Source organism: Syzygium oleosum, unplaced genomic scaffold (genome assembly GCF_021117445.2).
Source record: "Syzygium oleosum isolate NSW1041296 unplaced genomic scaffold, Sole_v2.1 Sole_v2.08, whole genome shotgun sequence".
In the NCBI taxonomy this organism is placed as follows: domain Eukaryota; kingdom Viridiplantae; phylum Streptophyta; class Magnoliopsida; order Myrtales; family Myrtaceae; genus Syzygium; species Syzygium oleosum.
Genome location: NW_026607492.1, coordinates 6148756 through 6165322, shown reverse-complemented (window position 1 = coordinate 6165322; position 16567 = coordinate 6148756). Strand labels below are relative to the sequence as shown.

The window sequence follows — 16567 nt, the reverse complement described above, 5'->3', positions numbered from 1 at the left end:
AAAAAAAAAGTCAATAAAATAAAAAAATTCGAATCTAGCAATGAATAGTTTTGCGACGAACCGTCTTCTTCGCCAATTAGCCACGAAATTAGCCACGCCACTTACCGGCAGAAAAGCTTTGCCGAGACTGATTTGCGCGCGCACAGAGAGGTTTATCGAGAGAAATGAAAGAGGGAGAGGGAGGGAGAACAGCGAAGAGGAATATGAGGAATTAGCAAGGAGAGAGAGAAATTGGGGGTAGGGGTATATTACAAGTAGCGAGGGGGACTATTAGCGAATTAGCGGCGAATTTATTTTCCGTCGCAAATTAGTGACGAATTTATTTTTCGTTGCAATACGTCGCAAAATTAGCGACGAAAAAAAATAAGTCGCTAACTCTGTCGCAAATTAGCAACGAATACTTTTTCGTCGCAAATTCCGTTGCAAATTAGCGACAGATTTTTTTCGTCGCAAATTAGCGACGAATTTTTTTTCGTGGCAAATTCCTTCGCAAATGAGCGACGATATTTTTTTCCGTCGGAAATTAGCAACGGAAAAAAAATTCGTCGCTAATTCCGTTACAAATTAGCGACGGATTTTTTTTCATGTTGCAAATTAGCGACGAATTTTTTTTCGTGGCAAATTCCGTCGCAAATTAGCGATGACATTTTTTTTCGTCGCAAATTAGCAACGGAAAAAAAATTCATCGCTAATTTCGTCGCAAATTAGCCACGAATTTTTTTTCGTGACAAATTCCGTCGTAAATTAGAGATGGATTTTTTTCCGTCGCAAATTTGCGATGAATTTTTTTTTCGTCAGAAATTAGCGACGAAAAAAAAATTCGTTGCTAATTTCGTCGCAAATTAGCGACGAAAAATTATTCGTCGCTAATTTTTCGTGGCTAAATCCTTGTTTTTTTGTAGTGCTTCTTACGACCCTTGAGTACCATCTCAGCATGGTGGGCCTGCTCTTTCTTGTTCCAGTAATCCACTTCAAAGGCACGGAAGTATTCATTTTAACTAGCATTTCTCCTGTGACGAAATACCTTTCACTGAAAGCTGTTATTCGATTTTTATTAGAGGAGACTGGTTTTGCACCAACTCTGGACAGAAAATATCCAAGCAAATAAAGAAGTCAACACCTTTACTTCGAACCAAATTATATGAACACAAACTGTGTCGAAATTTAATCAACGACAAAGGCTTAGAAAGTACAGCTTTTACAATCGAACCAAATGTACACAAATTATGCTGGAATTTAATCAATGACACAGCCTGAGCACGCTAATATAAAGATACATGACGAAATTTAATCGACGACGCAGATTGGGAAACTACAACTAAGAAACACGCTGGAATTTGATCAACGATGCGAGTTTGGAAAAAAAGTATAGTGCATGAAAGTCAAGATGCTGAAAGATAGTAAATTTGTTTGATTTGTGCGGGGGAAGGGGCGGCCACTCTAGTAGATGACTAGTGGTATTTATAATGTTTATGTGATAACTATTTCCTGGCGGTTTCCAGCGGTTTCATTCTTCTCGAACGGTTTCCTATCGGTTGCCTCCATGCTCCTCCATTTTCAAAATTCTTGTGCCCATTCTTTCACAATGTCTTGACCTTGTTCTCGAGCAGTTATTCCTTTGAACATGTATGTTAACTACCCCATGATCTTATTTCCAAGTGATTGTTCCTTGTTCTTTCGAAAATCTTGTGCCCACATTCTCACGATCTCATAATCTTTTTCTCAAACAATTGTTCTCTAAAACATTCATGTCAGTTGCTTCACAATCTCAACTGCCCAGAATGGTGGGCTTGAGCTTGCGATCATACGCCGATAGATACTCCTTATATAGATGCTTGTTAGCTGCTCCATCGTTTTAATTGCTTCGTCCTCTGGCGGCCTTGAACTTTGAATTGTATCTTAGCACTTCTTATGTATCCAATGAATTGAACACTATGCTTCGTTCATCAGCACACTTGTTGATAATTATTAATTATCCATCATTGTATATCGTCAATTGATTGGTAGTATCCATCAACATATGTCACCATTGTGCGTCAATATCGATTGCTAATATTGATGTGGTCGTCAACAATGTGTCACGTGCATGACAATATGCATACATTAGTCACGTGTTGGTTACGTGATCACCTATGTTCACGCATTAGTCACGTTCATGTCCATGTCTATAACTTGATCATTTTTTGGTATAAACATATGCCCCATTTTTAATCCTTTTAAAGGGATACCTTTAATGTATGCACTCACTTTTCGCAGGCAGTACTAGGATGCACGTTGTTACTCTGATGCTTCATATTCCGTGTACAATCTCTATAATATCTTGATATGTCACCTTAATCGACCCTGCTTACGAATCATCATCCTTATGGATCATATCTTTTCGAATCGCTGCCTTTTGAATCGTTGAGAAATGTGTTGAAACCGATTGAATATTTTCGGCCGCCTGCGAATCTGAACAGTGTCTTGCCTAACCGAAATAGAGCAAAACAGAGCAGATTGAGGTCGAGGCTATTCAAGACAGATTTGATCATTTTGAGAGGCTTTGTTGTGTGTACGAGCGTCGCCAAGGATAGAGGTGTGAGGACGAAGCATTGCCATCAAGTGGTTTAATGATGAAATACCCAAAATCAAAGAAAAATGCAAAAACAGGGTCTTTTGGGTCCTTCTCACCAAGGGCGATTTTAGGGGAAATCATGGCTTTTATGGATGTCACAAGGCCGCTGGAGGCAGCGAGGGGGTCGTCATCGATTTAATCGAAGGTGGAAGAGGGTTCGGGATCGAAGGTGGAGGAGGGGGCGACAGAGAGCTTCGCGTAGGAGAAGCGAGTGTGGCAGGAGGCGGAGAGAGTGATGAGGGCGTGGGCAGGCGGGAACCACTCGCGGGGCTAGAGGAGGATGTCAGATTCATTAACAGGTTGGAGAGAAAGGGCGAGGCACAACGTGGTTCAGATCAGTGAGAGAAGTGCTATTCAGTCAAGAAAAGTTGCGAAACTTAGTGGAAGAAATGGAGGAGAGAGGGGAAGATGAACGACATCGTTTAGGATTGTGTAAGCAAGTGAAACGACGTTGTTTTGGGTTTTATATGTTGATTCAGACCTCCGATGAGCTATGTCAGCGGAAAAATTTTAAATTATTGTCACGTCGGAGTTCTGGCGAAAACTTTTGGCATTAAAGTGAGCACCATACACAATTTTTAATACTTCCGGTGTCTTTCTTCCCACAAACAGGTTACACATACGGATATGGTTCAACTTGAATCCAACCAATTTGTACTATATCTCTGTTATCTAGTTGCCATAAATTATTTACTCGTCATTTGCGAACAAGATTTTGCTCATGGACAATATGGATGGAATAAAATTGAAATAACTTAGCAAAACTAACATATATTTTCATAGGCATGTGACAAAAAAATGTGAAAAAGCATTCATGAGGAGCATTCCATTTATTAGTGGTGGAGAAGCTGACCGGTTTTTCACAAGGTTGTAAGTTAATGACATAGAAGGCTAGCGAGCTAGCTTTTGTGGGGAAGAGCATTCTTCCACCAAAAGATTTGCAGCGAAGGCTCGCTCTTTCTTGAGTCTTGCATCTGGGGCTCTCACTTTGGGCCGACGCACGATAGACAGTAGTTATGACTTAGAAAGGTCCACAGCAGATAGGAAAACTTACCCAATTAGTTCTAAACATATTGTACGGATATCAATTCAGTGTCAAACTTTTTAATTTTATCAATTTTGTCTAAAATATTTACGCGAAATTCCATTGTAATCCATCCGGTGAATTTTAGCTGGAAACCGCTGACATGATGGTCCAGTCATTACCGGTTGTCCTAAGTGGCGAACTGCCACATTAGCATTTTCCAACGAAAATTGATCGGAAGGATTATATTGAATTTCGCGCAAATGATTATGATTGAATTAGCTAAAATTGGAAAGTTTAGAACTGATTGGACAATTTTCCTCACTTGGTAGGAGATTTTTATGATATCACCTAAGGAGGCTTGCAGTAATAAGTCGCCCCACTCCTTCTTTTCATCAATAAAGCAAATACAACCACTATCTGATTTGAAACTTTTAATAAATGGCTTGCTACACAATGTTTCTCAAGTTAAATTTATGGTACTAACCTTAACATTTTAAAAAAATAACCTAAAAATAAGAATCACGACGACTTTCCGGAACAAAACGCAAGCATATTCGAGCGTTGATAAATTGTTAACAATGATAAACATTAGTTTAAATTGAATTCTACGCTCTCTTTATTTTTCTTTCTATCAGTATACAAAAATTCTATAATTACTTGAAAATGGATTTTTGTGCTCGAGGGTTCGTGCTCTAGTCCCTCTTGGAAAATAGGAAAGTGAATGAATTGAAACCATAGCATGGTATTGTAATAGGTTCATAGATGTAGATTTAAGGGTTAATATCATAAAAATCCCTAAACTGATACACCTGTTATAAATTTACTTCAAATTAATTTTTTAATCATAAAAAACCCCAAACTGGTACACCTGTGACAGATTTATCCTAAATTATTTTTCGACTACCAAAAATCCCAAACTGATATATTTGTGACAAATTTTCCCTCCGTTAAATTGGATTAATATCACGAAAAATCACAAAATGGTACATGTGTGACAAACAGAGGGTAAAACCCCAAACCAATACATCCGTCATATGTCACGTGTCATCCAATTCAAAAATTCGACAGTAAAATTTAACGAAAACTAACATAGGGTAAAATTATCACATGTGTATTAATTTGATGTTTTTTATACTAAAAAAATTAATTTTGGATAAATTTATCATAAATATATCATTTTAAAATTTTTCGTAATATTAACCTTAGATTTAACACAGCAAGTCAAAATTTAAGTTGATCTCAAAAGTCAGAACAAGCCCAAGTCTTGAGGAATGTCATTATTCTTTTACAATGCCCTATCTAATGATTACTCAAGAGCGATATTCATCCAATAACTGATGTGATGCCTTGAATTCATTATCTATTTTCTCCCTCTTATAAACTATTACCAGCTGACCCGACCGGAGACCCATCATGTCATCTCTTTCACATTGATGGGCCTCGAGTCAAAATTTGATGGGCTACTAGTCGGGCATCCCAATCCAGGGGAGTTCATTCAACAGGTCATCAGAAGCACTTCCCAAATGCAGAACTTTGTTGGCTATAGTCATGGAACAAACATTTCACATACGCAAGTGATTGGTGAATCTATAAAATTGTCATGTCGAGAGCAGGAGTTAAGTAGTTGTCCGGATCGGATAATAGCTGAATCTCGTACTTTCTTGACAATTTGCGCGTCGATGGCCCGGACACTGAATGGGTCAAGTCTGAGAAAATCAAAATCGAACATCATTTAGTGGGTTCGACACTTCATACGGGTTTAAGTTAGATGAAGCGAAATATACAAAGAAAGAAGAATTGAAATGAAATCACGACTTCGCGTATAGTTGTCCAATTACATACATACAGTGGGGAAAAGAAACGAAAATTGTATGAAGTTTGTTTTGTAGTTAGCTTGTGTTGAGGAGGTCTGCTCCGAGGTCCACGAGCCCTGAGAAAGGGTTAGCATCTCGCAATAGTAACACTGTAAACGAGATGAAGTAGAGGGGGCATGAGAGGAGGAGCGTTCAATTATAGTGGATCCAGATGTCACATAGCAGGTAAAGAGTGTCGAATATTGATTGTGGAGAGTTTTCCAGAGGTTCGCTATTGAAATCCCCCAAAGTTTGGAGAACCAAGGTGAGTACAAATGCTGAAGCCCAAATTTTCCAAAGAACAGAAGAGCCAATGGCCAAAAAGTCCCTAAATGAGTCAATCAACGGGGTACTTATAGTGAGGGAAGCAAGATAATTGGCTAATAGGATCATGACATATGACAATTCTAGTGTAGGGATTTCAGGGTAGACAGGTTGCAACGTGTTAAAAGGAAACAGGCCAATCATAGGTTGTCATGTGTCGAGAGGACATAGGCTAACACCAAGCCCATTAGATAGGGTAATGGGATAAGCCGAGTCATCACTAATGAGTCCCATTCCAAGTTCACCAAGGCAAAACTTTCTAAAACACAGCAGGAGAATAATTCAGGAACTTGCCGACTATCCTAAGTCATTCTTGCATGGAACAATGCTCGCATCAAGTTAGCCTGCAATAAATACCTGACAAGGGTATTCTTTCGTTAATTTAGGAAATTATATTAGAAGACAATATAGTTACTTTTCATAAATACGAAATGACAAAATTTTGGATCTACATTTTGCCTCCCGCATAACAAAATCTTTATGACATGCAAAATTGAGTGTCATGCATAGAGAGGGATCGTGCCTGTGCAAAAAATATTCATGTAACAATGATTAGTGTAGATCTTTTCATCCAAAAAGATTAGGTAGAACAACCCCGAGCGCGGCGATGTGTGTCGCACTTGCACTTGGAGCGCAGCATCGGCCCCTTGAAGCTGAGTGCGTCGCCCCTAGCTCTTGCGCACTGCCCCGTGCACGGCTAGGTCGTGCATGCCGCTTAGCGCACCGGTGCTTGCGCTCGACTCCTAGCGTGCAGCGCTTGCCGCTTTGCTCTAAGCACACTGCCCCTGGCGCTTGTCACTGCCCTCCGCGCGACCGGAGCCACACATCTTTCGGAGTAATAAGTAAAGTTTGCCCAGAGAAAACTTTTCTGTCTTGTCTGTAACTTTCGAAGTAATGAGTTTGCGATTCCATGGCGTGCGAGAGGGTTCCGAGGAGGCATCCGTGACGTATCATGGTGATGCCTTGAAGGAGAAAAATTCGCTTGCTCATAGGAAAATTGTTATGCCCCTCGTACCCGATGCAGCCATTTGAAAAGCAACATCTTCTACTTTCCCGAGGGAGGCAAGCATCATCTTCTCGTTCCCAAAGAAAGGCTTGAAGATAGAAAGGCTATCCCAGGGAGTTCAGCTCTGCGCTACGAGGTGAAGAGGGGGACTTCTACTTTCTCACGCTAGTTTTGGATGTCCCAGCCGCACTAAGAGTTAATATGCAACAAATGTGACGAGCGTGTCAAGATCTTGGGTGTGGGAAGAATTGCGTACCAGCCATGTATGTGCTGAACGGAGGTGGGTACAAAGAAGATGCATCAAAGAACGGTGCCGTCGTGGATGACACATGCACACTCGCTGCACTGGTGATGGGGGATGCGGCCGCAGCGGCTGCAGCAGCTATGAGGTCAAGAGGCTGAACTAGTCCACCACCACCACCAGAGGAGTTGTCTTCCGTAGCTACATTGGTGTAGGTGGGGTGATCGGGCCCATGATCGTATAGAATCCCTCGGAAGACATGACCTCCGATATTGACAGCCGTCTGATACGCGAACTGCTCATCGGGGTCGTCAACGGAGCTCACTTTCACACACTGGAAGACCGCCGGAGAGCTCACATCGGCTGGGAAGTTGCCGACTAGCTCCAACCCTAGAGACCGGGACAAAGATAGGATCAATGGTGCAGTCAACACATACATATGACACGAAATACATAAATACATCTTTATCGTAGGTGGAAAAAGTCGCGAGCTTTGTTTTGACAGAAGGACAACTTCCTGCTTCTGCAACGGAATTTTCCTAGAAAATCTTTTGCCACAGATATGAAAAATGGCATGACAAAAAATACACGCATAGACTTGGGACAAACATCTAAATCAACACAGACACTCACCCAAAGAGAGAGAGAGAGAGAGAGAGAAATTACCTTTCTGTCAAACCAATCGTCAGGAAAACTAAATAACAGCAAGTTGGGAAAGAGGAACAGATAGGCAAAAAATGGGAAAAAACCAAGAAAAGAGGACGATGGGGTGGGGTTTTCAGACTTCTCACGGAGGTCGATCACCGCACACGCAAAGGATACGATCCTAGCTCGTTGGGTACTAAAAGTAATAACATTAACTAGAAAGGAATGTTCTTTATCTGAACTCAAGCCCACCAAATCTATCTCTGACTCTCTATATCTCTCTCTTTCTGCAGAGAGCGATCCTGGAAGCCGAAACAGTTGACTAACTCTCTTGCCCAGAACCACACAAGGACAAGCAAACACACACGAAACACGCGTATACATATAAAACTATACATAAATACCTGATGCGTTAGGCCTCCCATGATTCTCCCTCGGCAGTTTCAAGGCCTCGCCTCGGAGCTGCGGCCTCTGCTCCTGCCGGTGGTGGTGCTCCTTCAGGGCGGCGAGCTGCTGCAGCCGCTCCCGTCGCTTTGCCGCGGGGACCCACGTGCTCTTCACGTGGTTCGCGCACTCAAACCCGCGGCTCTTGCAGCACGTCCGGCAGCGCTGGTGCGGGCAGTCCTTCTTGGCCTGGTTGCCGCAGTCCTGGCAGCAGATCCCCCCTCTCACCCCGCCGCCCGTCGTCGCCGCCAAGGTCAACGTCGTGAAGCCTCCTCCCAATCTCGAGCTCTCGTCGGAGAACACGTTGATCGAGGCCCTACCGCTGCCGCCTTCGCCTCCGCCTCCGCCGGGCCCCACCTCGAGGCCCGTGGCCGACGCGTAGAGATCCTGCTGCTGCTGCTGCTGCGAGAAGAAGTGCAGCTGTTGTTGGGGTTGCGGTTGGTTATGATGCCATAGCTCCAAACCCTTGAAAGCCGAAGGCGTCCCACTGTCGTCCGCGCTGCTTCTCGAGTACCAGAACCAAGGAATTTCGGCGGCGGCCGTGGCCTGTGGGTGGTGGATCTGCTGATCTCCTCCTCCACCTTCTCCTCCTCCTGCTGATCTAGCAGCTCCTCCTAATGGAATGAGCCCAGCCATCTCGCGATGATTGACCGGGCAAATCTCGATTCCGACTGGCAATTCAAATCATATCAGAGCACAGGATCCGCCTATCTTGCTTCTTCCTCCTCAAGAAGTTGGAAACCCTAGAAGATGGAGAATTCAAGAACAGCTCAGATGGTTGTTGTGTGTGTGTGTGTGTGAGTGAGGTTTAATGGATTATAATGTTAAGTGGGAGTTGGGTGTGTGTGATTGCTGATGGGTTTTTCTGTGAGACTCACATTGGACGATTCTGTGGCAGAGCCTTCAATTCACTTCACCTCTCTCTCTCTCTCTCTCTCTCTCTCTCTCTCTCTACTCTTTGCATTAAAGGGCCATGGAATTTACAGCTCTGTCTCGCTCTGCAACGCCGCCATGGTTCGTCCCTCCCTCTCTCTCTCTCTCTCTCTCTCTCCTCACGGTATCTGCAATCTTCTGCTACCTCCATTTAAGTCTCGACATATCCATCAAACACACGCGCACCCTCTCTCTCTCTCGCTCCCTCTCTCTCTCTTCTCTGTGTCTTCTGGTTTTGTTGCAGTAGATTGAGCTTTTTGGGGTGAGAGTGAGCAAGTTTGAGAGAGCCAAAATCTCTCTCTCTCTCTCTCTCTCTCTCTCTCGCTCTCGCGTTGGCTATGGATTTCATGTTCCTATTTCCCAACGAAGATTTCAGACGACAGTCTCATTCCAATCCGACGGATGGCTTAGCGCCACGTGTCGATGCACCAGCTTTTTTGCTTCTTCCCACCGGAAAACCCGCTACTAGTTTTTTGGTGACCCCTACACAAAAAAGGAAGAAAAATCCTCCGACACTGCTTGTCTTTTCACCTCCTTCGCCAAAATGATTTGTTATAAATTCATATTTTTGTCGACAATTTGTGAGTAAAAATGTCTTTAAGACAATTATGCAATGATACGATCAATAATATAATTTTTAAATTTTAAATTTTCAAGGCACTTATTCTTTATCGTGGGGTATGTGATTAATAATACTTTGGAGATCAGGCAATTTCTTATTAAATATGATTAACAAGTAATCTTGGACATTTGTTAATATGCTCCTTTTACGGAATGAGTTTAATTTATTCATCTAATTTTAGCATCTATAACTAGCCAAAAAAAATATAAGCATTCATAGGTGTTAATTTATTTTCTTTACGAATCTTGTGTTTTAAGACAAGCATCCGATACTTTTTAAGAAGTTGTTCCACTCGAGTTCATGATATTGCACAATTAAAACATGTTAGTGTATATGAAGTTATAAACATCCATTGACAATTGCAGGGTCTCGTTACATAGTACTTATACAAAGAAAAATCAAGTGTTAGGAGTTCATGAGAAGCTCTCTTTTCTCTAATGACATCAGCTGCTTCAGCTCACCATATGCTTGCAAATCAAAGACAAAGGATTTTTCGTCATTGGGTTATATCAATAGTATCAGTTTCTTGATGTTTTCCTAGGAAGATGTAGAGGGAGGGATGTTCCTACGTTGCTGCTAGAATTCTCTTTCCTTTCTCAATGAAAATGAAACCATCTTTTTCCTTCGAATTCATGCTTTGTGCGTGTATGTCTTTTTAAATTTCGAATAGGGTTTCTGCTTTTGATGCATATTTAAATGATGAGGCAGAGAGAGAGAGAGACAGATATGCGCGGCGAAAAGGAGGCGCATTTATATGTATTGTGGTCAGAGAGGGAGACATAGCGCCAACTTCTCCCCCCCTTTTCTTGTCTTTCCTCTCCTTTTGTTGTCGCTCGGGGTTTAGAAAATCGAATGATGTCTCACTTACAAAATCTGAGGAGACCATGTGTGACAGTGTTGAACTTGACAGCATAAAAGGGTCTTTAGGGTTTGAGTTTATTTATACGTGGTTTGACCAACTTTTTGAGATATTAGCCAACTAGGTTATATTCATTAATCGCTTCATTTCCCATATCAACCATCTGATGTGGGGTGGATTTCATGCGTCACCAATAGTGCTACATATGCATCTTAACAATTAACGAGGTTTGGAATAGTTTAGAAGGGGGTAATATCGTGTTGCATATAATCCAAAAGTAACCAAAGTGTCCTTATTGTTTTAGGGATTTACCTTAGAATCTATACCCAACCATTCTCTCTCTCTCTCTCCCACTACCACACTCAGCATCTAGCATCTTGCCTCCGTTACCACTCAAACCCCACAATTGTTGAATCATCTCTATTACTCTATGCATCTCTCTCTCTCTCTCTCTCTCTAGCATCGATGCCTTACAAAATAAGTTGATTCAAGAAATCCTAAATAAGGTTAGGCTACCACTGATGGCCACCTCAAGCACCCTTTGTCTTCAGAGAGAGAGAGAGAGAGTTGGGAAGGCGTGGCAACAAGAGAGGTTGTATCATATGACTTAATTTGAGACCGGTCGAGTGGAGGCGATGGTGAGGAAACTTATAGGATATTTAAATATCAAATCATACTTTCGTCTAATAGCTTAATTTTTAGAAAAGTTGGCAGTTATTTCACAAAATCTCACACGATATCAGCAAAAGGTCTTAAGTTCAAATTTTTTCAGGCCCCATTTGCCTCCCCAATCATATATTTCTACGCTTAGTACTAGTAAAAAAGACAAGACTATGCGTGAGGATGAGTGATAGAATATTTAAATATTAAATTACATATTCATCTAACAGTTTAAAACTTTCAGAGCAGTTGACAGTAAACTCACCAAATTTCACAGAAGCAACAAAGGAGGTGCATGTGTGTTGCTGTAGTGGGTTTCTATCTCATTAAGGAAGCGTAACAGAGGAAACAAAAAAAGGGGAAAATGGAGATTACATTTACGCCGTCGAAAATGCACACGTGATGACATGCAACATCTGAAGCCCTAAGCCCAATCCGAGCACTCAATACCTAGATCGGTTAATAACTCAACTATTTGAGCTTTTAAAGTGGAGGTAAGTTCCATTAGATATGTTTGAATTTGTGGGTTCAAATATAAATGTCCTTATGGTGATGTCTCCCGAGGAAGTATTGAGATTCGACTGCTCTTATAGAACAAGACCATACAAGTGCAACAACTGAGTCATTAAAAAACATATAAGAAATATTTTTAAAATTTTTATTTGTCAAATGAACTTTGATTTGGCATGACATATTCGTCTTGTATGATCAAGTGCCGCAATATTTCCTAAACGGATTGCTCATTGATAATATATAATATGGCGATATTTTTCCGATAAAGCAGAGATTATATTTTCATAGGCTTCTTTCTCCTAGATATTTGAGTGATACATTCTTTTAGTGCACTTCAAGGACACGTGGTCTCGATGAGGAAAAGGGGACTTCCTTATTACCTCATTCTTCGCGATTATGTTAAGTTAAGCTCTTGTAATTAAGCCAAAATTAAAGAAAAGATGAGAGTAAAAACAAAGCAACAAATGAATCAAGCTCTTGTTTTGCCATTGAAATCACAATAATATCAATCACCATCAGTTTGGTAATAATGGTCTCCGCAGTGCAATTGTTAGGCAGTTCTCCTATCAACTTTTCTATGTAAAGTTCTTTTAATAGTTAAGATCACAGGATTGGAGATCTGATATCTAAAAGCCTATGAAACATCCACTTGAGTTCAGATATTTGATTTGTGCAGATAGCCTTGACCCGCTAGGTTGCACTATTGGTGGGATTCGCACGAACAGGCTCCCATTCTTGAGTTGGAAATCTCCTAGCACCTCAACCAACCCTGCCAATTCATGGGTCTTTTCTGCAAAAAAATTCCTACTTATTTATACATATAGCATTCGATCTAAGAGGGAGATGACTAAATAATTAACAACATAATAATCCAATTCTGTGGCGTAGTAGCAACTATATCATAGTTCTGGAAAAGCTACCATTTAATTATTCTTTTTCTTTTTCTCCTTGAGAATAGCCAAATTAGGATGAACCATCCTCCTGCTATTTATCGTCTTTTATACATAAGATTGCTAATTTTCGCTACTTATATTTTTCTTAGAATTATTTTCCCTTTCGTCTTTCCTAAACACCGCTATCTAAATTTATTGAATTATACATAAACACGATAATTATCCTAAACAACATATTTAATATCACGTATAACTTTCTCCTATTTGATTTTTCCCAACAATTGTAAAATATTACTTAAATGAAGATATTATTGGTGGCACACAAACATGCTTGGGTACAGCACTTCTAATAACAATATAAAACAAATCCAAAGCAACTTCAATCTCAAATTTTGATAGGAATCTCTCTCTATATATGTGTGTCGGTTGTGTATGATGATAACCGTAAACTATTAAATGTGGGTAATATAATAATTGAAGAGGGTAAACACAACAATTTTCTATCCCATAAAATAAAATACTTCTAGAGTATAATTTACATAAAATTATCATTATCCTCTGAAAATCGATATTCGTCTAATAAAAATGATGCAGACCAGCTCACATCTTTCTCTTTGAAGGGGTCTTATTTGCCAAATGAGATAGGCAAGTCGAGTATTTGCCACATCTTTCTCTTAAATTTGAATCAACTCTTAAAAATAGCTTGTAGGGCGTTTTATAGGCCTCCAGGTAATCAAATTCCTGTGCTTGTGCTCCTGAATTATCAAAAAATAAAACAAAATAATAGATTAGAAGAGCCAAACATGTGCTCTAATATATGTTGCAAGATCAACTTCTTCGCACACTTTGTATTAAGTAGCTAGCATGCTAAATACTCTCTCATTTTTCGTTTTTCTTTTTTCTTCGCTTTTCCTTCTTCTTCCACGCTCAATTCAAGCTCTTATCACGACCAACATTATATTTATTGCGCACCAGCATAGACGCGATTCACAAGCATTCTGATCTTATGTCAAATAGCCTTTTAATATGGACAACTCTTTAACTCTCAAATTTTTCTTCTTAATTTTAAAGATTTTAAAAAATTTTCTCGAGCACGAGATAGAGGAAACTATCACGAGAATGCACTAACAAGGGGGATGTAGCCATTAGCTAGAAATCGAAGGAAAACGGTGCGTAGGACGACGGACCACCCTACACATGTATAGTTCTGCTAGATCCTAAAAAAGAAAAAGAAAACAGAAAAGTTCAAAGTCACGAATTGGAGCTATTAGCCATTCGATGATTCTCAAATTTGCATGCAAGCCTTCAGCCACCAAAAAAAGGGTGCATGGAATGGTCCTTCATGGAGGTGCAACTATAAATCATCTCTTGTCCGTGCTTTCAAATGCAAGCTGTAATACAAGAGGACGTCGATGTTTTAGAGTCAACCCGTAAGTGTTATCACACATTTTTCTCACAAAGAACTTATTCAAGAAACTCACATAGAGAAAACCCTAACACTTCTCTTGTTTGCTCTTGTGTATCTCTTGTATTTATGCACCGAAATAGAAAACTCATTTTAGGAAATCAACTCAAACTGGCAAACCTGTTCATATTAAAAAACTTACTTGGGTTGATTTCCTTTACGTACTCAAACGTGAGACATATTCTCAGCATATCAAATCACAAATACAAAAGGAAACCTTACATATATATATTACCAGTCGAGACTATCGAGACATCGTAAAGAAATGGGGATGAGAATAACAGATATTCTTACATGATACTTTAAGTCTTGTATTTTTGAACTTTCAGCTCAAATCTTATGTCGAGAATATATGTGAGGGTCATGTAGATTATAACCTTAATTTTTTTTGGAGGGATGATTATAACCTTAATTAAGAGGGCCCAAAAGTTGATGCTTTTAGAATTGGCTAATCGACTTAGTGATTCTTCTTGGTTTTCTAGAGAGAGAGAGAGAGAGAGAGAGAGAGAGAGAGAGAGAGAGAGAGAGAGAGAGAGAGAGAGAGAGAGAGAGAGAGTTCCAATTATTTTATTTTTCTATCTCTCATTTTCGAGCCCTGTGTTTGGTCGCAGTTGTCTCTAGCTACCTCGGCAACTTTGGGGTCTTCAAACAAAAGCAAAAAGACTTTACGACCCCAAAAATGAATAAGAAAAGAAAATGTAGGTAAAGGACTTGAGATATATAGAGATTGCGACCTAGTCAAGGAGATGCTCAAGGCATAAAATACGGACTACACTTATCCTGTCTATCATTTGCTTGAAACAAATAAATTTTTATATTAAATGCATGCTATCATGTGTACATTTTGTAGTCTATTTACCAAAAATAACATAGAAAAAGTATTTCCGATATGATTATATTAGATCACAAATGCACGCATAACGGGATTTGATTTTAAATGATGAAGTACTTATACTCCGGTGGGCTCTCTTTTTGACATCATGTGATATGACTTTCAAAATAAATAATATCTTAACCTACAATGAGGACAATTTAACAATTGGACTTTTTACTCCCAATTTTCGCACACTTTCATAACACTGTGCCGTTAAACGAGTATAAAGAGCAATTGTAACCGGCGGTTCGTCGGGGAAATTTTTACTGCAAGCTCAACGGCTATAATGAATTCGATTCAATTAAACTTTTGCCGATCGCTCATGCATGGCGCAGAATTTCGTCCAGCATTTTTAGGGTTTTGCTTAGATATAATGAATGGTGTCTACAGATCAACATAAAGAATGCAAGAAATGCATCATGTTATTTTCACGCCTCTCATCTTGACCATCTCTCAGTCTCATGTCCCTTTGCTATCCGGACATGAACCGATTTAGACCGTTCGGGCTCTTGCTTTTCCTCGAGGCCGTAAAACTATGTATTATTTTCTTGTCTTGTAGGATCTATGGTGGTCTCTAGCTGTGATAATGATATCATGAATGTCGTTGAACGACTTTAAGGAGGACTACTTTGACTCGAATTCGATAATGGGTAGAAAACAAAGCAAGTACGAGAGTGATGGTCCTTCAAAATTGAACAGTTCTTTTGTAACAATGACATCTGGCAACACATGCCGACACATGAAAAATTGTTAGGGTTTGGCTTGGATTATTCAGTGAGTCATGTCAATTGATGATTGATGACTTGTTACCTTAGTGGACGAAAATCACGGAGTTTGAAGTCGGTCCATATTGATTAGAAGCAGATTGGGGAGACATGTTTGGTTATCCACATATTAGGACGCGATGTTGCTTGAACTGGTTCATGCATCTCTTTTTGTTGGTGTAGGAGATATCTTTCTTTTGACCATGGCGTGGAGATGATTGATAATACAATACATTCTTCTCTTGGAGACTGACTTGTATATTCCTTTTATCTGATGTAGATCCTTTCTTCTGTACCATGCTCTCATTAGTTTATCAACCAATTTTCCGCCGTTAATATCTTTAAATGAAGCATGCATCGAATATTGAAATGCGTTGAGGTACCCATGAATGCACCGTCGATGTAGAATCCTCGACTCCATTATTGTTCAAGATACTATTTGAACAGATTGTAGTCACTAACGAGCAAAATAAAGGACCCTAATGCCAAGAGTTTCGATGCGGAGTTAGAAGCTTCGATCGAATAAGTGTAACAAATGTAAGCAATGAGCAGATGCAAAAATTCTCGATCAAGGTATGAGATAAAAAGCAATTGCAATACTCTTAAATTAGGAGGCGGGTTTTATACCGTATCTCGTGGGAAATATCATTCTCCCTAAATCTTTTCCGAATCATTGCTAGCGCTATTACTCACTTCAGCAATTGAATCAAATGCATACCATGCAATATCGAGATGCACGTTGCTTTTCTAGGGTTCAGAGTCGAGCATCTAATTTGGGTATAATGGTCACAGGCAGGTGGAAAGGTAGAGGGGAAAATTGTCCAAATTTT

At 40.0% G+C, this 16567-nt stretch overlaps 2 protein-coding genes across 4 annotated transcripts in view; both read right to left on the bottom strand.

The window, feature by feature from the left end:
* The window catches only part of LOC115684087 (protein SHI RELATED SEQUENCE 1-like), a 48149-nt gene extending 38882 nt beyond the window's left edge, over positions 1 to 9267 (bottom strand). Inside the window, exon 1 of the mRNA XM_030608791.2 lies at positions 9072 to 9267. The gene's annotated coding sequence lies outside the window, so the exon portion shown is untranslated. The remainder of the gene's footprint in view (positions 1 to 9071) is intronic.
* Positions 6253 to 9199, bottom strand: LOC115687097 (protein SHI RELATED SEQUENCE 1-like). Of its 3 annotated transcripts, none has more exons than XM_056313814.1 (3): positions 9067 to 9199; positions 8115 to 8897; positions 6253 to 7455 (listed from the first exon to the last, which is right to left on the bottom strand). In XM_056313814.1, exons 2-3 carry the CDS (start codon positions 8788 to 8790, stop codon positions 7049 to 7051), a joined length of 1083 nt encoding a protein of 360 aa, XP_056169789.1. In that variant the 5' UTR covers positions 8791 to 8897; positions 9067 to 9199; the 3' UTR covers positions 6253 to 7048. The 3 variants fall into 3 exon arrangements, with proteins under 3 accessions (XP_056169789.1, XP_056169790.1, XP_030468440.1); XM_056313815.1 differs by having other exon boundaries at positions 9033 to 9070; XM_030612580.2 differs by lacking the exon at positions 9067 to 9199 and having other exon boundaries at positions 8115 to 9026.
* Positions 9268 to 16567: the final 7300 nt, after the last annotated feature.